The 23,492-nt window shown below is 49.0% G+C and overlaps 1 protein-coding gene across 1 annotated transcript in view; it reads right to left on the reverse strand.

Annotated features, from left to right (window-relative positions):
- B4GALNT3 (beta-1,4-N-acetyl-galactosaminyltransferase 3) overlaps positions 1 to 6,161 on the reverse strand; it is a 101,125-nt gene extending 94,964 nt beyond the window's left edge. The window contains exon 1 of the mRNA XM_025400963.1: positions 5,993 to 6,161. Coding sequence (XP_025256748.1) covers positions 5,993 to 6,161 — 169 coding nt within the window. The remainder of the gene's footprint in view (positions 1 to 5,992) is intronic.
- Between the last annotated feature and the right edge of the window lie 17,331 nt (positions 6,162 to 23,492).

Genomic DNA, 23,492 nt, shown 5'->3' on the forward strand with positions numbered 1-23,492 from the left:
TTGAGTCTGTAAAAATGGAAAGATCTGTCATACTTTGCTCAGAATATATAATACATGCAGCCCAGTGCCCTTTGGAACCACTATCCAACTATTCTCACCTCTTCCACTCGCATTTTTGTATATCGGTTAACATGTAAATCTCTTAATTCTATGAATCGCGAGGTCAAAGAATCGTCTGTAAACTCCAATGTCTGGTTGGCCTAGTTGAGACCACATAATCTTTACATATCACGAAAAGCGCTTGTGGAAAATAAAAGCGTAGTTCTTGAGACTGGTGGAACGCTGCAGAGGAGAACTACACGGTGAGTGGCCAACCCCAGGAACAGCCTCTAGGACCCCTTCCAAAGCAAACTCTGCTATGTCGGCTACTCTGCTCTGCTCCATAAAGCTCAGCACTAGAGGGCAAGACCAGGCTCCATGGCCTGGAAAATTACTGCAGCGCAGTTACCAGAAACCGGCACGGAAGCACTTTCAGAAGACCTTGTGCTACAAAGCAGTTATCACCATGCACAGCGTCCGAACAACTCCCAGGACAGGGAGTGGCAGACGGCCCCAGCACACCCAGCAGGGGAATGGGACTCAACTCAGATTGAGGGTCCCTGGGTAGTAGGCAGGGTAAAGATGGCAGACGCATTGCTGAGGTTCCACCGGCCACGTCAGCACAGGGACTGAGAGACCAGGGAAAAGAGAGACTCTAAACATGGGTAAGGTCACCTATTGTCAAAAACTGCATTCCTCGTATAGGCAATGCCCAAAGAAAACACGCTTACGATTAAAAAAAAAAAGAAAACCATTGATGTCTTATCGCTTATCTTCTGTATTTGTATTCAAAGGCTATTGCTGTGTATACGTATTATGGTACAGGGAACAAGAATTCCTAGGTTCTATTATTGGATCAGTCCCTGATAAACACAGTATCTGCCAGTGGAAAATATCAGGTGCTTGGAAATTCAGAGCTGACACATTCATAACCAGAAGGTACTTATCTGAGCGCCTAGTGTGTGCCCAGAATTGAATGCTGATTTGAAGACACACATAGTAGCCTGGTGACTGGAATATCAGCATAAAGAGAGGTAAAACAGGACACGTCAAAAGGAGCTAGAGGTTCCCTGGGACAGAGAGGCAGCCCAGCCAGAGCTGCATGAGACACAGTCCCTGCCCACAGGAGCACACAAGGCAGTTGTGCTTGTTGCTTCACTGGGTTTCAACTCCACGCCACACTATCCCTCCTCTGCCCACACATCTGTCTCATGTGCTTCTCCCTCTCTCCCTGCCTGCGTCTCAGATTACTGCTCTGCCCTGTATTACCTCTGTTACTGGAGGGTTTGTATCCTTTCCAGATCCGAATGGCTGTGGTGGCCAGAGCTGCAGTGACTGCCTCTCACTGTGGATGTGCCTCCCTCAGCCCACTCAAGTCAGCCAGAAGTCACAAAGGCCAGCCAGAGAGATGTGGTACAGACAGAGGCAGGGCAATGAAAACCAGTGACTTCCTGAGCTTCAGAATACTTTGGGATCCAGCAAGTAATCCTGGCCCTTAAATGGGAGATCTAAAAGAGGCCAGTACCTGCCATCCTTCTGTCTTGGATTTGAGCCCAAATATCATCCCTTGGCTCTGAGATATTTCATCTCTAGAAACCCATTTTTTTTAAAGTGGAGTCTCGCTCTGTCACTCAGACTGGAGTGCAGTGGTGCAATCTCAGCTCACTGCAGCCTCTGCCTGCCGAATTAAGCAATTCTCCTGCCTCAGCCTCCCTAGTAGCTGGGATTACAGGTGTGCACCACCACGCCTGGGTGTTTTTTTAAATCTTTTTTAGTAGACATGGGGTTTTGCCATGTTGGCCAGGCTGGTCTCAAACTCCTGACCTCAAATGATCCGCCCGCCTCGGCCTCCCAAAGTTCTGGGATTACAGGTGTGAGCCACCACCCCTGGCCTCTAGGCCAGAACTCTGCCTTCAGATAGAATCTTTGCTGATCCAATACAAACAAATGGGTATATAACTTGTTAAAACCTGCCTCATCGGAGAATCTTTAACTTCCAACAACAATTTGTTCCCAGGGCTGCTTTTCAGCCAGTACATACCAGGATAGCCGCACCACTTACTAAAACACTGAAATCCTTATGCATGTGTTAGAACAGTGGCTGCCCCAGGCCCTCTGAGTGTCCCACTGCCACCTGGACCCCTCCCCAGGACAGCTCCATGATCCAGCAGCTAAAGAGTTAATGTTGGACCCAACAAGGGGAGCCCAACATTAACTGGTTCAGGACCCTGTCCCAGAACCACCATGCCACACCGAAAGTATTGTTCCCCTTACCTGTCCCATTCTACGATGCTACCATATTCTAAAACTTTCAACCGCTTTCTACCAGCTACTGAATAAATACCACTCTTCAAGGTTTCTATTCAGCCTTCCACACATAGCATCATCCTCTGTTCTCCTTGTACCCTCTGTTTCGCCAAACTCAGCTGCTCAATATTCTCAAACGCAAACTTTCCCCGACGCTGGGTCTTTGTTGACATTACTCTTTCTGTCTGGAATAGCCTTTCTGTATCCACCAAAATCTAACCAACTCTTCAAAATGTCCCCAAATGTCACCATTTCCACGAAATATTAGTTGGGAGAGCTGTGCCCCCATTTCGAGAGGTGTCACAGAAACATATGGGTCCTATGTTTGCAAAACTCAATGACTGCTTTATATTACAACTATTTTGATATAGGCACCTTAACTTTCCCCCTAGATAAAGCTGTAGATGCTAAAAACCACGTCCTGGTCATCACACCTACATGGCTTGGCACAATCCCTGGCTCAAGGTATGCGCTAAGTAAATATTTGTGTACATGAATGAATGAACAGTCCTAATTCTTTTGTCCACTTTCTATTTGTTAAGGATTTTGCTTGTTTTTCTCTGAAGCCACTCCAGTTGTGGTTGTATCTCCTTCTGCACATGGAGCCAAATTGTACATCTTTCACATCTTAAACTACTGGGTTATTTCATGAAGATAAAGAAGGAAGTATGCTCCCCTGTCATTACTGGTAACCCTGGAGTTTGTGACTGCCATCTCTCCATACTCTTCTTCCAGCACCAGATCCAGCACAGGGACAGGCAAATGAAAGGTTGCTGGTAATGGGGGCTGGCCTTACAGCTGACAGGGAGCTGTGGGTGGTGGAGTGAGTTGGCAGGGATTGCTAGAGAGGGGAGGCAGGGTGGTTTGCTGGAAAGCAGAGCCAACAAGCTGGTTCTGGTTGCTGTGGTTGAGGCCAGGGGTGCAGGCCTGGGAGGTGCAGTTTTACTACCCTGGTTCCTGATGGTATCCAAGAGTGTGGAGCTGGGAATGCTAGCAACCCCCTTTCCACCTCTCCTTTCCTAATGCCTCCTCCCGGCTCTCCCTCCAAAGGAAAAGCTCTGAGCTGGGAATGAAACCTACAGGAAAAGAGGGAACTTTGATGCAAGATGTCTGGGCTTCTTAACAACAAAAGGATGGGAGACAAGGAGGCAGAAACCACAGCTCCTGTCTAACTCTCATTCCACAGGGAAATCGAGAGTAGAATATAAGGGGACAGCCCAGGACAAAAAGACACCCTGCACAATAGACGAATTTCAGGGTTCTAAGAGGAGAGAGGACACAAGGTGCATCAGTGTGCAAGCTTAGCCTCCTGTTAAAAACCATGAGTAAGGAAACAGTCGATTCTGGAATAGAAGGCTGGGGAGAGCTTTCTGGATAATTGGTTTGGAAAAGAAAACAAAAAATAAGGAAACGCAGTCAGAGAGTTAAGATTCATCTGGGAGGGGAACCCAACAGACTCAAGAACTGATGGCTCGGAATGAGACAGCCAACAGGAGACAGAGGCAGAGGTCGAGGGCCAGAGTGTAAGATTATGACTGTGGCAAACGAGATCCAGGTTTGAGAAGAAAACACACGTGAGGTAAAAGAAAAGTGAGGAGAGGGAGAAAGGGAGGTCACTGATTCCAAGGTCACAAAGCAACTGCTTTCCTCTCTGCTTTTAATTTGTGCACAAGATCCCACCGGTTAAACAAAATGATGGCTACATTGGGAACAGGTGTCGCCTCCCAGGCCCCCACCCACACACACTCCAAAGGGGCTCATCCATTTGGGCCTGAGTGGCCATGGCGGGGGAGAACAGACTCACTCTCTGTCTTTCAGAAGGAAGAACAGGGCCCAGAGGAGGGAAGAATTCGCTACGGGCAGGCAGGCTGTGGTCATCAGAGGAAAGCACTGCTGTGTGGAGCCGTGGCCCCGGGGTGGAAGCTGTGGCTTCCAGGTGATGTGCGGAGCTCTCTGGCCCTGCAAATGCTTGCGCGCACATCAGTCTTCGTATCCAGACTGAAAGACACCTTGGAGACCATTTAGACCAAAGTTCTGATTTTCACCTGAGAAGCTGTCCTTTTTCCCTTGACTCCCCCGCTAGTTAGTAGCAGAGCCAGTCTCCTCCAACTCACAGCCGGAATTATTTCCATCACCACAGAAAGGTTAGGCCATAAATACACATTTCCAACCTGAACCAGCTCAGCGACTGTCCCTAGTAATTCTGTCTGTCTGGCCACAAGAGAAGGCACAGCACCACACCCAACTCTGGGTAGAAAGCTGACGACAGGTCAGAGTCAGAGTATCTTCTCCGCAACTTGCTCAGCCACTCTGTCCGAGCTTCCCCGAGGCGGGAGGGAAGTGAAGGCCTGGGAGGCCAGGTGTCAGAACTTTGAACCTCGGCTCCTCGGGTTTGGGTTGGGCACCTGGTAGTAATGGGCGTTTCTCCATTTCTTTTTTTTTTTTTTTTTTTTTTTTGAGACGGAGTCTCGCTGTGCTCCCAGGCTGGAGTGCAGTGGCATGATCTCGGCTCACTGCAAGCTCCGCCTCCCGGGTTCACGCCATTCTCCCGCCTCAGCCTCCCAAGTAGCTGGGACTACAGGCGCCCGCCACCGTGCCCGGCTAATTTTTTGTATTTTTAGTAGAGACGGGGTTTCACCGTGCTAGCCAGGATGGTCTCGATCTCCTGACCTCGTGATCCACCCGCCTCGGCCTCCCAAAGTGCTGGGATTACAGGCTTGAGCTACCGCGCCCGGCCGTTTCTCCATTTCTTTTCCCAACTAGTCCAGGATCTTTTACAGCCCCTGACACTGAGTTTTACTTTGTTAGGCCCATCCACAGTACGTTGAAAACCGCCTCGCACAGCCATACCTACTGATGTAAAAAGGCAAAGAGACCATGCTCTCCTGTTTTCCTAGGAGGAAACTGAGGCACGGAAATATTAAGTGGCCTTGGCTAAGTTAGAAACGGAAGTAGGAATCTACCTGCTGCCCGGTCCACGGTGCTGTCCATCATCTCCTTAAACTGGGGAGTTTGCTAGATCGCTCAGGGGTCAGAAACGTAGCAGAAGGGGCGGCCAGAACAGGAGCGGGAGGAGGTGGGAGACTCAGGAACCGAGGACGGGGCCGGGAGAGGAGTGACGCAGGGGAAGCGGGGAGGAGAGGGGACTCTCCGAGGTATGGAAAAAAAAGGACCCGCTGGAAGATGCAGCGGGAGAGGAAACAGTGAGCCAAAGAGCAGGCGGGGGGCAAAGTTCGGGCTGCGCGGACTGGAGCGCGCGCCCGGGCGTGGACGGCCGAGGGCATCCCGCACCCGAATCCCCAGCTCGCGCGTGGACCCCACGGACCTCCTCCCCGGGAGCCGCAAGCCCGGAGCGGCTGGAGGGGCCCGGACTCCGCCAGCGTCTCGGCGGAGAGGGGGAGCCTCCGTCCCGGTCGCTCTCCGCGGGGAGCCGCGAGGATGCCCCGAGGATGCCCCGGACCCACACGGCCGGCGGGCAGGCCCGGCTCGGGGATTCTGCGCTCGGCCCCGCGGCTTCCCCCGAGTCCGCGCGGGGCGACGCCGGGCACCTGGGGCGGGAAGCGGGTCCGGGGACGGGGTGAGGCGGGTCCCCCGACGCAGCAGCCGCCCCGCTCCGCGCCCCTCGCCTGCCCTCGGCGCTACTTACTCCGGTTCAAGGGGTTCCCGCCGCCCTGGGCCGACGCCACCAGCTCCAGATACAGAGTCCAGAGCCCCACGGACACCGCGGCGAGCGCCAGCAGCAGCCGGAAGCGCCTCCGCAGCAGCCTCACCGGGCGCAGGAGCAGCTGGAGCCGCGCGGCCCGGGGGCTCCCCATGGCGCTGACCGAGGCGGCCGCCGCCCCCCGGCCGGGCCCCGCGCCCCGCGTCCCGGCCCAGCGTCTCAGGGCTGCGCCGAGGCCGTCTCCCCCGGGCGCTCTGCGGCGGGGCGCGGGCTCATGCTCCGGGCGCCAGGGGTCTCTCCGGGAGCGGGGCCGGCTCCTCCTCCGCGCGCGTGTTCCGCGCCGGGCTCTCCTCCCCACGCCGCTCCCGTCGCGGGCTCGCGGCCGCCCGCCCTCTCCCTCCCTGCGCGCCGCCCTCCCTCGCCGCCCGGAGGAGGCTTCCCCGGCGCCCGCCCCCGCCCCTGCCCCCGCCCCTGCCCCCGCCTCCGCCCCCGCCTCCGCCACCCCGGCCCGGGCTCCGGACTCTCCCGCTCGCCGCACCTGGCCCGCCCCCGCCCCCGCCCCCGCCCCGCCCCGCCCCCGCCCCGCCCCGCCCCGGGCCCAGGTGGGCTCCGCCCCCGAGAGCCGGGGACGCCGAGGCCGCTGTGGCTTCCCGAGGGGAGCGAGGTGGCGGGGGGGCCGGAGAACTGGTGCCGGTGCCTCCGCGGACGGGGCACGGGTGGGATGAGCAGGGGCGAGCGCTGGTCTGGACTCGGTGACCGAGGGAGACGTGGTCCCCGCCCCGACGCCTGGCGGTTTTCAGCAGAAGCGAAGGGGAGGCTGGTTCGGGCCACGCCCGAGGCTTTAGCTCAGAGCCTCTCGTCGCCCACAGCAACGACCCGACTCCTACTTGGCGATGTTCGTGGGGAGCCGCTGGACACTTATCTCAGACACAGCTTCGTTTTCCGGGTGAGGTTTGCAGACCTTTGTTCCCCGCCTGAGCCACGTCTCCGAGGCCCCGGGGAAGCCGTGCAGCCCCCACGGCGAACCCCAGCGCGCAGCTGTCCCCGGACCCGGCTGGAATGGCTGTTTGAAGAGAGTGGGTGTTTGAGGGTTCCGAAAAAGAATTTTAAAAGGAAAAGAAAGGTATTCAGTCTTAGAGTTGAAAAGATCCGCAAGATAAGCCAGGCACCGTGGCTCCCGGCTGCAGTCCCAGCACTTTGGGAGGCTGAGGATCTCTTGGTCTCCGGAGGTCAAGGCTGCAGTGAGCCGTGATTGCCTCATTGCACTCCAGCCTGGGCCACAGAACAAGACCCTGTCTCAAAAATAAAAAACAAAAAAAAAAAAAATCAGTATTCCAGTCCTCTGCTTTCAGGCAGGTAAAGCATTATTATCTTATTTAAATTAGATAAAGTATCAAGGGGCAGAATGAAGTGCCCAGGGTCATTCAGTAGGTTATACTGCAGTTTTCTTTTCCATTATCTCTTCTGGGAAAAATGGTCAGGAGACTATGGGAAAAGCGAAGAGTCAAAGTGTTCCTGGACATTTTAAAATCAAATGAATATCACACAAGTACTGTTCCGAGACAGAGGTTCTCACAGAATTGAGAGCTGTGTTTGCCTTCTCTCTGTTCTCACCTCAGTTGGATATTCAATAGTTTCTACAGGACTGTTCCTAATTAGCCTCCCCAACTCCAAGCTTCCCATCTCATTCTCTCCACTACCACCAGATGGTCTTCATAAAAAGCCAGGCATGGTGAGACGCACCTGTACCCCTAACTTACTAGGGAGGCTGAGGCAGGAGGAGTGTAAGGCTGGAGTGAGCCACAATCATGCCACTGCACTCCAGCCTGGGTGACAGAGCAAGACCTTGTCTCAAAAAATAAATAAATAAATAAAAATCTCATATGTATTTACACACCTGCTCAAAAATATCTGATGGCTTCCAATGCTTATTAAGATGCACACTGTAAATCCAGAATTCAAGGCCTTCCAGAACCTTTTCCAACTTTATGTGACCACATGAAACCTGCTTCAGCTAAAACGAGTTTATTCAGTACCCTCCAACATATTTTCTTTTCTACTTGGTCAACTTGTACTCTTTATCCAAGGTCCATTTCAGATTCTATAAAGCTTTCTTGGACCAGCCAAGTCCTGAGCAACTCCTTCCTTCTTGGAGCTTCAGTAGAACTTGCCATCTGTCTCACCATCTGATATGTTGGAACTTACTTGGAGTGTGTGCGTCTTGTTTCCCCAACCTCACTGTAAGGCTTCAGAAATGGGAGCTGCATTTCCAGTGGGTGGTACAATGTCCATTTCGCACTTAGGAAGGTTTGAGGATGGGGTAGCACTTTGAGCAAACATCTCCCAGAACTTTCACTGTAGTTCTTTAGCAAAGGTGAATCCAAAGGACAGTTCTCTAATTGCAGCCCCTGGGAAAGGTCTCTGTGAAGTTCCAAAGCCACAGATTCCTGCACTTCTCATGTTCTTCTTTCTTTCCACAAGTCTGAGATAGGAGCAGCCAGCATGTGCACAGCCTGTGCAAGCTCGGCTGAGTCAAGTGGGAAGTGACCGGGCCCTGTAAATACAGTCCCTGTCTCATTAAGGGCAACCCAACTGGATGTTAGGCTGAGTCACTCTTAACACTTTGTCATAGAAACAGGTGGCAGCCTTGCCACAGTTCTCTCCTCAAGACTGAGAAAGCTCATGCAATCACTTCAGTCAACCAAATGCTTGAAGCATCTATTATATAGGAACTGGGAGAGATCTAAAACAAGAAGCATGCTGTTTAGTTGAGGAAAAAAGATAGTCCATAGGAAAAGAAGTCTGACAGTTTAAAGGCCAAATTTATGGTCCAAACATGAATCCCAAAGAAATTTAGAAGAGGAAGGAGATCACCCTGTACCTCTTGATTGTTTTGTCCTCCTCTTATTTCTACTTTGTTTTTATAACTTGAGCAGATCATTACTTTCCTGGCTTACGGTGAGAGGGTGCCAGGAGTTGAAGAGAAAAGAGGCCAGGACATTCTTGTGGCTCTCCTCTCTCCCTCTTCTGTTCCCTTCTCTTCTGTGGGTGACACCTTGGCACTGAGATATCCCTCACAGTCAGACCCCACTTGCTCCACATCCCTTTTTGACTCCTGGTGATGTCACAGCAGGGGAAGAGCTGAATTTTGAGACTCAAATTTCCCAATTAGCTCAGCTCCAGAACTAAGTATATGGATTGGGGTATCATGGTGGCAAATTTTGGTAGCATCATATATTGTCACAAATGTCCATTCATTGTCAGCGTCAATTTACCTGGCTACTCATCAGTTCTTCTGATGGTTTTCACTGTCCTTTCACCCTCCCACTTCAGCTGCAGCACCTGACCCAGAATGGCCCAGGGTCACATTGTACAAATTGCACCAAAAAGGAAACATAATTTCCATCATACACCTGCAATAATGGTAGAAGGGCCTGGTCTTTGCATGACCAGAATATCAGAGGCAGGGCAGGTCAAATCATAAAGTTTCTTCTCCCAAATTACACAGGCATTGTAAGAAAGTCTGACCAAAGTTTTCTAAAATGGGCCAAGGTTAGCACAGGAACCAGAAAATTCTGGTTTGTGGAGAATTCAGAAGGGAAGGTTGTTTAGTGACCTATAGGTATGGCCTGTTGTCTGCAGACCAAGTCTTATTCTACTCTATAGAGATGTCAAAATATACTAAGTAACTCCAGTGACCTCTGTGCCACCTGTCCTTTTCCCTAAAACCTGATACCTACATTATAAGGTAGCAGCTTTGAGCTTAGAGGGCATTTTTACATCTATATTCCATATGTTTTGTTCCTCACAACCATATGAGAACAGCAGGGGAAGTAGCCTCCTCTCGTTACAAATAAGCTTGGCAAGCCTCAGTTTCTTCACATGACCAATAAGTGATAGAATCAGAACCGGAACCAGATCTTTAGCCTGCTGGTCCTCTTTCCCGTGTCCCCAGAGACTTCCTCCTTCTGCAGTCTGACCTTCCATATCTATATCCATATCTGTCTATCTATGTCTATATCTATATTTATATCTACATCTGTCTTATCCCTGTCTATATATACCTGTGTGTTTGTTGCGCAGACTGTGTTCCATTACTTTGAGGCAATTCCTAAGAGAGAAAAGAACAGTGCTGGAGATATCCACAAAGACCTGTTCCCCAAGTGCCAGGGTCATTTTGGCAAGCATTTATTTGTTTTATCTCTTTCAACTGATGCAAATCACATATCCTGGAAACTGCCATTTCACTGATTCCATTTCATAGATAAAGAAATGGGCTCGGAGATGTTAAATAACTCGCTCAAGGTCATACACGTGACCCGTCACTTAGGACTCAAACTCAGGCTTTGTAACTTCAGATCCAGTGCTATTTTGCCTTTGCACATGCTGCTCCCCTGGAAACTCCCCTGCAGAAGTATATTCACTCTGGAAACTCTGAGCTCACTTTCAGCACATCCATAACTCACTCAGCCACATGATCATTCTTCTCATCCCCCACCAACCCACCCTCCCCAGTGTTGCCTGCTCTGCTCTTTACAGAAGAGAACCTTTTTCCTAGCCCTCATTCCATGAGTCCATCTTTTACAAATCTTTCTGCATGGTTTGCCACTACGGAGGCCAATCCCAGAAGAGGATGGATGCCCCCAACCGAATGCTTCTTATTGGCCACTTCCCTTGCTTTTCCAAACAGTTGGGCTCTTCTGTTTGGTTGATGGAAAGAATGGTATGAGCTCTGGCAAGATCTCAAGCCTCAGTTTCTCTCTCTGTGGTCCTAAGTAATTTTACAAACTAGACTAGGAAACAGATGAATATCCCGATAGAAGCATCCCTATAGAAGAACACGTTCAAGATTGCATGGTAAAGCGTCAAAGGAATCAGATGAAAGGAGTTAAAGAAAAGATGAAGAGAAGGTGGAGATGTTATGCTGAGGGTCAAACTAAAGCTCATCAGCTGGGAAAAATCCCAGGCAATTCACATACTTCATCTCACTCCCCAGCAAGTGAGCTGTTGATATAGTCCTCAGCAAATGGTGAGGGGTGACCCAAACCAGAACTATGTGCTTTGAAGTTCTAAGTTTGGCATCTATTGCTGGGCCTTGCTTCCTCTTCCAATCTGCATTATGAATGCCTCCAAATTATTCTAACGTCTCTTTCTGCTTTCCTCCCTCAGGGAGAAGGATTCCCCAGCAAGAGACAATCATCCAGGTCAAAAAAAATTATCTTTGACTTGTTCAGGCTTTTCAACTGAGCGATACCAATTATTTCCTACCACTCAGGTTTTCTTTGTTGCTGGCAAACCCAGAGGAAGACAGTGTGAACAGCGCTCTAGTTGGCTCATTAGTTGATGCTGAGACCATCGACACGGGCCTCCCCAAAGCTCTACCTCCTGTCTCTCTGACCACTAAACCCCACTAGAAAGACATCATCTCACAATTCTCTAGAAAGGCACTCTTCTGTGTGCGCTCTGCAGTCTTCTGCTGCAGATACTAGTGAGGGGGTGTGTAGCTGGAGCTGAGGCATAATGACCCACAGCTCTGAGTAGCTTCTTCCCCACTCCCAAGTCATGGCACATGTCTAATGTCTGGAAGCCGTGTGGCTCACCATGGTGCCAGGGTAGTGCCATCCCTCTGAGTGAAGTCTTAGTGCTTCCTTCTCTTCTCCCAAGGACACATCCCAGGCTTGGTCCCTACAAGTTAGAGCACACACAGATGTGTGTCTCAGCATTTTCAGAACAGGGCATAGGTCCCTAGGACTCTGAGTGAAGCTGGATTTCCTACTGCTATTCTTCCATCCTGAAGAAAAAAACTCTCATGCACCCTTCACTCCTGACCTCACAGTTTCTCCAGCCCCTAATATGGCTTCTAAATGACCACATCTTTTCTACATTTGATGGTCTGTACTCCTTCTATAGGCTTCAGTCCAGAAGCCATTTAATAAATACTCTGTAGTAATCAAGAATGTCCTTACTCCGCATTCATATGAGGTTCTGTCAACTTGAACGCCCACTCATTTAAGGAGGCTTCCCCTAAGAAAACAGAAGTGGTCATGCCAGGCACTGGGGCTCAGGCCTGTAATCCCAACACTTTGGGAGGCCGAGGCAGGTGGATCATGAGGTTGGGAGTTCCAGATCAGCCTGACCAACATGCTGAAACCCTGTCTCTATCAAAAATACAAAAATTAGCCGGGCGCGGCAGTGGGCGCCTGTAATCTCAGCTACTCGGGAGGCTGAGGCAGGAGAATGGTGTGAACCCCAGGAAGGCGGAGCTTGCAGTGAGCCGAGATCATGCCATTGCACTCTAGCCTGGGTGACAAAACAAACAAAAAAAGACTTTGGGAGGTCGAGGTGGGCCGATCACAAGATCAGGAGTTCGAGACCAGCCTGGCCAATACAGTGGAACCCTGTCTGTACTGAAAATACAAAAATTAGCCGGGTGTAGTGGCAGGTGCCTGTAATCCCAGCTACTCGGGAGGCTGAGGCAGGAGAATCACTTGAACCCAGGAGGCGGAGGTTGCAGTGAGCCAAGGTCATGCCATTGCACTCCAGCCTGGGCGACAAAGTGAGACTCCCTCTCAAAAAAAAAAAAAAAAACGAAAAAAACAAAACTTTGGGAGGTCGAGGTGGGCCGATCACAAGGTCAGGAGTTCGAGACCAGCCTGGCCAACACAGTGAAACCACGTCTCTACTAAAAATACAAAAAATTAGCTGAGTGCAGTGGCGGCGCCTGTAGTCCCAGCTACTCGGGAGGCTGAGGCAGGAGAATGGTGTGAACCCGGGAGGCGGAGCTTGCAGTGAGCTGAGATCCGGCCACTGCACTCCAGCCTGGGCGACAGAGCGAGACTCCGTCTCAAAAAAAAAAAAGAAAAAGAAAAAGAAAACAGAAGTGGGGCGTGGATGTTCTTCCCTCGCCTTGAACACGGTTGAATTCACAGCGGAGCGCGCTGCATTCACCTCCCTCGCGGCCCGGCTTGGGCAGAACGACGGTCCTAAGCCCGGGGCACGTGCAGAGCGCCCCGAACAGCTCGAGCGCCCGCGGCCGGACAGGCTTCCTGAACAACGTCTTTGTCTAAGTTCACAGGCCCAGGCCGCTAGCGCCGCCGCGAGGGCCCCAGCGCGGCCCCGAACCCGCGTCACTGCGGCATCTCCGCGGCCTCCAGACGGCGGCGCCGGCGCCGGGCGGGCGGGGCTGCGGGGTTCGGGTTTCCCAGCCGCGTTATCTGAGGACCGGCTGCTGGGATTTGATCGGGGCCGGTTCGAGAGAGAGGCCGACGCCGTCTTTGCCCCAGAACAGACTCGTCTTTGAGCTCTGCCGCCACCCGGGCTGGGCACGGAAGAAAGAAAACAAACTCCGCGCTGTGTGCGGTTCTCCGGAATCTCTCCTGGCCCCGGAGCGGGAGAAGCGGAGCCGCCTTGAGTTCGGCCCCGGCGCCCTCTGCAGGCGGCAAACGGCGGCCGCGCTGAGCCGGGCCCAGGCTGGGAATTAGGGTGAGAACAAAAATGATTGGGAAGGGGTTAGGGTGAGAATAAAAATGACTGACTGGGAAGGGGTTAGGGTGAGAACAAAAATGATTGGGAAGGGGTTAGGGTGAGAATAAAAATGACTGACTGGGAAGGGGTTAGGGTGAGAACAAAAACGACTGGGAAGGGGTTAGGGTGAGAACAAAAACGATTGGGAAGGGGTTGGGTGAGAACAAAAACGATTGGGAAGGGGTTAGGGTGAGAATAAAAATGACTGGGAAGGGGTTGGGTGAGAACAAAAACGATTGGGAAGGGGTTAGGGTGGGAACAAAAATGACTGACTGGGAAGGGGTTAGGGTGAGAACAAAAACGACTGGGAAGGGGTTAGGGTGAGAACAAAAACGATTGGGAAGGGGTTGGGTGAGAACAAAAACGATTGGGAAGGGGTTAGGGTGGGAACAAAAATGATTGGGAAGGGGTTAGGGTGAGAACAAAAATGACTGGGAAGGGGTTAGGGTGAGAACAAAAACGATTGGGAAGGGGTTAGGGTGGGAACAAAAACGATTGGGAAGGGGTTGGGTGAGAATAAAAATGACTGGGAAGGGGTTAGGGTGAGAACAAAAACGATTGGGAAGGGGTTAGGGTGAGAACAAAAATGACTGACTGGGAAGGGGTTAGGGTGAGAACAAAAATGATTGGGAAGGGGTTGGGTGAGAACAAAAACGATTGGGAAGGGGTTGGGTGAGAACAAAAATGACTGGGAAGGGGTTAGGGTGAGAACAAAAATGACTGACTGGGAAGGGGTTAGGGTGAGAACAAAAACGACTTCGGACCCTCTCAGCAGTAGTGGAGTAAATGAGATATATTTACCCAGTATCTCATTCCTGGGTAAACGCTCCGAGTGAAGCAGTCTGATTGAAAGTCAGCTTGGTCGCCGGGCACGGTGGTTCACGCCTGCAATTCCAGCACTTTGGGAGGCTCTGACCCCAGGAGTTTGAGACCAGCCTGGGCAACATAGCGAGACCCCATCTCTACAGAAAATATAAAATAAAATAAAATAATAAAATAAAATACAGTAAAGTCAGTCTGCAAGAGCTGATTGAAACAGAACATCCTCACTGGCTGAGCTGTAAAGAAAGACGATGAACCCAGTTTAGGGATTTGGGTCAGGGACGGTTGGTGAAACCGCATAGTCCCGTGGTGAGGCTTTCTGCTCTGTTTTCCTATTCTCTCATATATTTGCCACTTACACGGTGTGTGGGTGTTGGAGGGTGGTCAAGACATGTGTATTTGTTTCGTTCTTTTTTTTTTTTTTTTAATCTGTCATCCAGGCTGAAGTGCAGTGGCACAATCTATGGCTAATTCCAGCCTCAACCTCCTGGGCTCAAGCGTTCTTCCCGCCTCAGCCTCCTGAGTGGCTGGGACTACGAGCATGTGCCACCATGCCTGGCTAATTTGTTTTTTCGAGACAGGTCTTGCTCTGTCACCAGGCTGGAGTGCAGTGGTGCAATCTTGGCTCATTGCAACCTCTGCCTTCCGGGTTCAAGCAATTCTCGTGCCTCAGCCTCCTGAGTAGCTGGGACTACAGGTGTGTGTCACCACACCTGGCTAATTTTTGTATTTTTAGTAGAAACGTTTCGCCATGTTGGCCAGGTTGGTCTTAAACTCCTGGTCTCAAGTGATCTGCCTGCCTCGGCCTCCCAAAGTGCTGGAATTATAGACGTGAGCCACTGTGCCCAGCCCTTGACTAAATTTTTAAACTTTAGTTTTTTGTAGAGATGGGCTATGTTGCCCAAGTTGGGCTCAAATTCCTGGGCTCAAGCAATTCTCCCAACTCAGCCTCCCAAAGTGCTAGGATTACAGGCATGAGCCACTGCACCCCGCCAAGGCAGAAGCATCTTTTAGAAGCTCCAGGGCGCTGAAATCCCAACACTTTAGGAGGCTGAGGTGGGATGATTGCTTGAGCCCAGAAGGTGGAGTCTGCAGTGATCAGTGATCTGCACTCTAGCCTGGCTGATGGAGTGAGACCCTATATCTAAACTTAAATACATCACAAATATTCTTCTGCCTTGATGAGGATTCTGCTCTTCAGCCAGGCACCTTACCCTCAAAAGAGGGCTGTCAGAGCAGGCCAGTGAGCGAGGCGCATGGTGAAGCCTTGCATTGTGTCGTCCCATATGGTATCCAGGTGTTTATAGGAGACATTTCACACTCTGAATTTTCCTTCAGAGAATTCGAAAGTGACCTCAGAGACTTCACATCAGTCTCTGAAATATTCTGTGAATCTAGGTCAGAGGCCTTGGCGCTGCATTTTCAGATCCCAGCGTTACCTCAGCTTTCTAGGCCGAATACACTGCTTTCAGGAAGGTTTTCCCTTAAATGCCATACTATTCTCAAGGGAGATTTCTCCAGCCCTTAAAGACCTGTAGAAAAGGAAACCCCACAGCATTCTTTCCACGGGGAGAGAGTGAGGTGTTGGCATCACAGAGAGGAATGCCAACACCTCAGGAGAGGATGCGGGTGGCTTGTGAAGAGAGCCCGAGTCAGAACTCCTGGAAACACCAACACTGGTGGGACAAGCAGAATCAGAGACCAGGAGCAGGCAAGTGCACCAGGTGCCCAAGTCAGACCAGGACAGAGACCGAGGAAGCAGGGAGAGCCAGAGGCAGTGCCAGTGCATGCTGGCACTGACAGAGTGTGGTTCCTTACCCTAGCCTTGTCTCTTGTGTCACTCTCCAGGCTGGGCCGGCACCAGATAAGCTTCTGTGGAAAACAGCTGTGTTCTCTGTGTGCAAACAGGTTCTCTTGCTTGTTTTGTGTCAAAGCAATGAACTCCTAAGGACTCATGATCAACGCTTAGGAGGCAAGGGCAGGAGACCGGGTGGGAAGCAGCCCCAGAGGAGAGGGGTTGGGGAAGTTAGAGGGCAGCCTCGTCCGACTGACTCAAGGTGAAATATAGAATCTGGTCTGGCGCCATGTCTCACACCTGTAATCCTGTCACTTTGGGAGGTCGAGGCAGAAAGATCGCTTGAGGCCAAGAGTTTGAGACCAGCCTGGTCAATATAGCGAGACTCCATCTCTATGTAAAATTTTAAAATAAATAAATAAACAAAAGTGTTGAGGGGGAGAAATACTGAATCTCAAAGATGAGGACAAAGTAGTCAGGCTTCAGGAAATGAGCAGAGAATACGTAGAGAAAGAAGAATTTCCTAAGGTCATTTTTTTGGGGGGAAGGAGTTCATTGCTTTGACATGAAACAAGCAAGAGAACCTGTTAGCACACAGAGAACACAGTTATTTTCCACAGAAACTTATCGGGTGCCGGCCCAGCCTGCGGAGTGACACAAGAGATAAGGCTAGGTAAGGGACCGCCTAAGTAAAAAGAAAAACCCAGGCACACCGGTTCAATCTGCACTGATTACTGAGCTTTGGGCCAAATGAAACCTTACAAAAATGTGCATGACGATACTCCTTAGGTTTATTCCTATTCGGGATCCCTCTACTTAATATTTAATTATCCTTCCCAAATGCCAAGGCAAGGTTGCCAACTAAGAGGCTCTGGAAGAGTCAACATAAGCAATATTGAAATTGTTCATTTAGGCCGGGCGCGGTGGCTCAAGCCTGTAATCCCAGCACTTTGGGAGGCCGAGACGGGCGGATCATGAGGTCAGGAGATCAAGACCATCCTGGCTAACATGGTGAAACCCCGTCTCTACTAAAAAATACAAAAAACTAGCCAGGCGAGGTGGCGGGCACCTGTAGTCCCAGCTACTCGGGAGGCTGAGGCAGGAGAATGGCGTAAACCCGGGAGGCGGAGCTTGCAGTGAGCTGAGATCTGGCCACTGCACTCCAGAGCAAGACTCCGCCTCAAAAAAAAAAAAAAAAAAAAAGAAATTGTTCATTTAAAATCAGCACTGCTGTCGTTAAATGCTGAGGATGTGGCAACTGTGAGCCAAAAGGGGAGGAAAATGTCACAAGTCAACACAAGGCTAATCACAAACATCGTGGTCCAATGTAGAATTCCCAGGACTCGCTAGCTGCAGACTAGTCAAAAAGGAGTGGGTCAATGATTGGGGATAAACTGGGCAAAAAGTGCATAAAATCACTGTATTGTTTCTTAGAACTGCATGTGAGTCTACAATTATCTAAACATAGAAAGATGAGTTGAATCATCAAGGAGAATAAAATAAATATTCGTCCAAACTGAAAAAAAAAACATATTTAGCAGACCAACTCAAGATGCATCTATTATAATGACATATATATATATATATATATATATATGTCTATTCTGTTCATGTGTCAACACAATTTATTTAATTTATTATTTGTATATTTTATTCTTTTTTTTTTTTTTTTTTTTTTTTTTTTATAGATAGGACTTCTCTCTGTAGTTCTGGCTAGAGTGCAGTAGCCTAATCATAGCTCACTGCAGCCTCGACCTCCTGGGCTCAAGCGATCCCCCAGCCTCAGCCTCCCAAGTAGCTGGGGCTATAGGCGTGCACCACCACACCCAGCTAATTTTTTATAATTTTGGTAGAGATGGAGTCCCACTGTGTTCCTAGACTGGTCTCAAACTCCTGGCCTCAAATGATCCTCCCACTTTGGCCTCCCAAAATGCTGGGATTACAGGCCTGAGCCACCGTGCCCAGCATTAATTTTTTGAAAAATAGAGTGGCTGGCTCAGTTTGAAACAAATAGGCCATGCAGCTGAAGAGGCAAAGAGAAAGAGAGCTAATATCTGCCAACAGAAACAATCGTAGCTGCCACTTGGAGGTCGAGCTCCCAGAAGGCTATTCTGGCAAGGACGGTGGGTTTCTCAGCGACAATCTGACCCCACAGTCACCTACATAGGTACCTGCGTTCACTTAGATGTGAATATTCCCCTCTGGTAGTTTCCCCCAGGAAGAGCATCATCTGCAAACTGAGGGATTTCCTACACACAATAACACGGGTGCGTTGTGGTGTCATCTTCAACGTGAGGCGATTAAGTAATTAATCTCTAGAAGTCTAGGTTGTGTTCACGTTGCTTTTTGTGTGGCTAACTTGAAAATAAGCCACCAACCAGTCCAGGAGTGGAATATTTCACAGCTTAAGCTCATAAAGCAATGTTTTCACGTAGAGATTTAAAACTCCCTTTCAAAATGTTGTCTTTGCAGGGCCTCCCTTCACTTTGCAGCCAAAGCCTCCTTCCAGTTCTGTCTCTTCACCTCCTTTTTTTCTGCTGGTCTACCTATTCTAGATCTTTTTTGGCTCTGTGCCCTTACCGACTTAGGAAGTTAGAAGGGCAGAGGAAGCAGACTGTGACTTGCTGCGATTCTAGACATTTTCTCCCTGGCAGGCAGTTCAACTCAATAAATCCTTCATCAAGACTTACTCCTAACAACTCTATCCCTTGTCTCTTGTCAGCTCCCTCCAATCTTTCCAGCATTCACTCTTCTCCTCAAGCTCCCCGTCACGTCAGTGCCCTATCTTACTTTCAGGGGAGGGTTTAACTTTAGTTCCTCCGTGAAAACAGGGTAGTTACCCCTTTAGAGTTATTATACCAGCTCATCTGCTCTTCCTGCGCCCATCAGTACCAGCGCTCATTCTCCCCGGCGTCTTACCTAGCAACAGCTCTCACTCTTCTGTCTTCAGTTCCCTCCTCTGGCTTTCCCCTTTCAGCCTACAAATATGCTGAAGTCTTCCCCAGCCTAAAACTAACAAAACTCCTCTCCTTGGCTTTATCAACTTTGAAGCTATTTCCCATTTTCCTTCTGGCCTCATCCCTCAACCTAATATAAGCCAACTTCCATCTCTATTTCACGAAGTTGCTCTAAATTCACCTGCTGCTAAATCCCCAAACCTCAGTTCTAATTTACATGGTTCTTCTGGAGCATTTGGCAATGCTCCCAACCACTGGCTTCCAGAAGTTCTCATTCCCTGAGCGTCCAGAACACTACGTTCTTGTTATTCAGATCGTTCCTTCCTTACTGGCTACCCCTCCTCTTACTGTGAAGGTTTCCCCTCTTTGACCCTCTTCTCTTCTTATTCTGTATGCTTTTCATCTCGGATCTCATCCGTATCCAATTACCTTTTATATATTAATAATTCCAAATCTTTAATACTAACTTATCTTCCAGATCTCTATTCCCAAATTTACTAGAAACAGGCTGCTTCTCCTATACATTGAAGCTCACTTAATGGTGTCACTGGACACGTGGTACCTCAAGCCAGAAACTTTGAAGTTAAGAGAATTATCTTTTTTTTTCCTTTGAGATACGGTCTCGCTGTGTTGCCCAGGCTGAAGTACAGTGGCACTATCATAACTCGCTGTAGCCTCAAAGTCCTGGACGCAAGCAATCTTGCCTCCTTAGCCTCCTGGGTAGCCAGGACTACAGGTGCGAGTGACTGTGGCCGCCTAATTTTGTCGTTGTTGAGCCAGGGTCTCCCTACGTTAGCCAGGTTGGTCTCGAACTCCTGGGCTCAAGCGATCTTCCCACTTCCTTAACTCTTCCCTGACTCTCACATGTCATCCATCACCAAGATAGGATGACCATTCTACTCCTAAATGATTCTCAGATCTGTCCCTTCCTCTTTATTCTCAATGTCTCCCTTTAGCCTAGACTCTGAATTTCTCTTCTGGATGAGGACAGCAGCCATCTTTTTCCTTCTGTCCCTAGACACAGTGAGTGATGATGGTGCAATCTGCTGTGTTGCAAATATTACAGTAAATCTCAGTAGCCCAACTAACGTGATGTGGGTGGAGAGGCAGCGAGAATCATAAGACTGGACCAAAAATAACATCATAGCCAGAGGGTATTTTATTTTGTGAAAAATCACGTAAGTTTCATGGATAAAAAGGTGACTTATTACCAAGTTACTCGTATATATGGTTAAGAGAAAGTTTAAAATGCAAAGGAAATGACAATGATGACGCTTTTGCAAGATCTTTGGCACTATCCTTTGATTTGTTCCTGCAGATACCGCAATACATCCTAGTATGAAGTGATTGTGCCCTAGCTTGATCTGAAGTACGAAGATTGACCAGGAAATAAATATTTCATATATTTATTATTTCATGGCACTTCCTAGCCTCCCTCACCCCACTTTTTTTGAGACAGGGTCTTGCTTTGTAGCAGAGGTGCAAACACGGCTCACTGCAGCCTCAACCTCCCAGGTTCAAGTGATCCTCCTGCCTCAGCCTCCCAAGTAGCTGGGATTACAGGTGTGCACCACCACACCCAGCTAACTTTTGTGTTTTTTGTAGATGGTTTTTTGCCATGTTGCCCAGGCTGGTGTGGAACTCCTGGGCTCTATCAAGCCTCGGCCTCCCAAAGTGCTGAGATTACTAGATTATGGGTGTGAGGCACCACACCTGGCCCCCTTGCCCCTGATTTTTAAGAAATGAGTTTGCATTTCAAATTATGTTTCATGCACGACTTCGTGTCACAAAATATTTAAGTTGTTTTTCTCCAGTTTTAAGTAATCCCAAACATTTCCAATTGATTCAAAGGGTCTTGGAATATTTAGCAGGTTTGCATAATTGTATTAAATGAAATTTCATGCTATTTATGTTGTGTATTACATAACTCTGTCTCCTGTACTTGCATTTCCCCAAACATTCTGTTCTTCCTTGTCTTCATACATGTTGTCCCTCTGCCTACAAGGTCCTGCTTCTTGTCCGTCTCCAAATTCACGTTTGAGGTTCAGTTCACATGCATCTCCTGCAAGTCACCGTCTCTGTTGCTTTCTATCCTGCACAGCCACAGAACTGCACTTCGTTACTGAGTTTTTCTATGTTTATCTTCCCCACCAACCTTGGGAGCACAAGTATTTTAGTGTTCTCTGTAAACTTAAGATCTAGCATAATTTCTAGAACATAAAAAGCACTTAAGGGGCCAGGTACAGTGGGTTGCTTGTAATCCCAGTGTTTTGGTAGGATGAGGCAGGAGGATTGCTTGAGGCTAGGAGCTCGAGACCAGCCTTGGAACATAGTGAGACTCTATCTGTACAATTTTTTTTTTTTTTTTTTTTTTGAGACGGAGTCTCGCTCTGTCGCCCAGGCTGGAGCGCAGTGGCCAGATCTCAGCTCACTGCAAGCTCCGCCTCCCGGGTTTACGCCATTCTCCTGCCTCAGCCTCCCGAGTAGCTGGGACTACAGGTGCCCGCCACCTCGCCCGGCTAGTTTTTTGTATTTTTTTAGTACAGACGGGGTTTCACTGTGTTAGCCAGGATGGTCTCGATCTCCTGACCTCGTGATCCGCCCGTCTCGGCCTCCCAAAGTGCTGGGATTACAGGCTTGAGCCACCACGCCCGGCCACAATTTTTTTTTTAATTAGGTGGGTGTAGTGGCATGCCCCTGTAGTCCTAGCTACTTGGGAAGCTGAAGGGGGAGAATTGCTTGAGCCCGGGAGTTCAAAGTGGCAATGGGTTTTGATTGCACCACTGCCCTCTAACCTGGGCAACAGAGCAAGAGACTGTTTCTTACAAAAACAAAACAAAACAAATAGCACTTAAGAAATAAATTGCTGAATGAATAAATGAATGGTATTAAATACATCATGGAATCTGATTGGCAGTGGTAAGCAATTGGTAAGTCAGTTGAAGCCAAAATACAGATAATAGCTAATTGTAACTGAATGCCTACTATATGCTAGGCACCAGACAAAGTCATTTCATGGAGGTATTTTTTTTTTAATTGATATAGGCTGGGTGCGGTGGCTCATGCCTGTAATTCCATCACTTTGGGAGGCCGGGGCGGGAGGATTGCTTGAGCCTAGGAGTTCAAGACCAACTTGGGCAACACGGCAAATCCCTGTCTCTATAAAAAAAAAAATACAAAAGTTAGCTGAGCATGGTGGCATGTGCCTGTAGTCCCAGCTACTCAGGAGGTTGAGATTGGAGGATTGCTTAAGCCCGGGAGGTTGAGGCTGCAGTGAACCAAGGTTGCGTCATTGCGCTCCAGCCTGGGTGACAGTGAGACCCTGTCTCAAAAAAAAAAAAAATTGATATATAACCCACATACCATAAAATTCACCTTTTTAAAGCATTCAATTCAGTGGTTTTTAAAGTATATTCACAGTTTGGGAAAATAAACCTTGTACCCATTAGCAGTCGCCCCTTATTTCCACCTCTTCTCAGCACTTGGCAATCACTAATCTCCTTTCCATATGGATTCGCCTATTCTGGACGTTTCATGTGTACGGGAATCATACAACATGTGGCCTTCTGTTTCTGCCTTCTTAGCAAAATGTTGCAAGGTTCCCCGTGCAGTAGCATGTATCACTACCCCACTCCTTTCCATGACTAATATTCTGTTGTATGGATATACCACACTGTTTATCCATTCACCAGCTCATGGACATCTGGATGGTTTCCACTTTTGGTCTATTATTAATCATACTGCTGTGAACATTATGCACAAGATTTTGTGTGGGAGTATATTTTTGTTTATCCTGGCCATGTACTTAAGGAGTGGAATTGCTGGGTCATATGGTAACTCTATGCTTAACTTTTCAAGGAACTGCCAGACTGTTTTTTGAAGGGGAAGCATCATTTTACATTCTCGTCAGCAATCTATGGGGCCTCTAGTTTCTCCACATCCTTGTCCACACTTGTTACTTTTTGATGATAGCCATGCTAGTGAGCATGAAGCCATATCACATTAGTTTCCATTTCCTTAATGATGTTGAGCATCTCTCCATGTACTCACTGGCCATTTGTGTAACTTTTTGGAGAGGTGTCTATGCAGATCCCTGGCCCATTTTTGAATTGTGTGTTTTTTAATTCTGTTGTAAGAGCTCTTTATATACTCTGGATACTAGATTTTCTCTTTCTTAATCCTCACAGTCACCCTGCTGAAACAGGTAGCTTTTTGTCTCTTTTACAGATGGAGACTAGAGCCTGGAGAATTTTAGTAAGAGGTGTGATTGAGTCTAGATCTGTGGTTCTCCAAAGCCTGTGCCCTTTCCACTATTTTATGCTGCTTCTTGGTGATAGAGTTTTAACTGACCGTGAGGTTTAAAGAGGGCCACACCAGTGGGTGGTTA

Source organism: Theropithecus gelada, chromosome 11, assembly GCF_003255815.1.
Source record: "Theropithecus gelada isolate Dixy chromosome 11, Tgel_1.0, whole genome shotgun sequence".
In the NCBI taxonomy this organism is placed as follows: domain Eukaryota; kingdom Metazoa; phylum Chordata; class Mammalia; order Primates; family Cercopithecidae; genus Theropithecus; species Theropithecus gelada.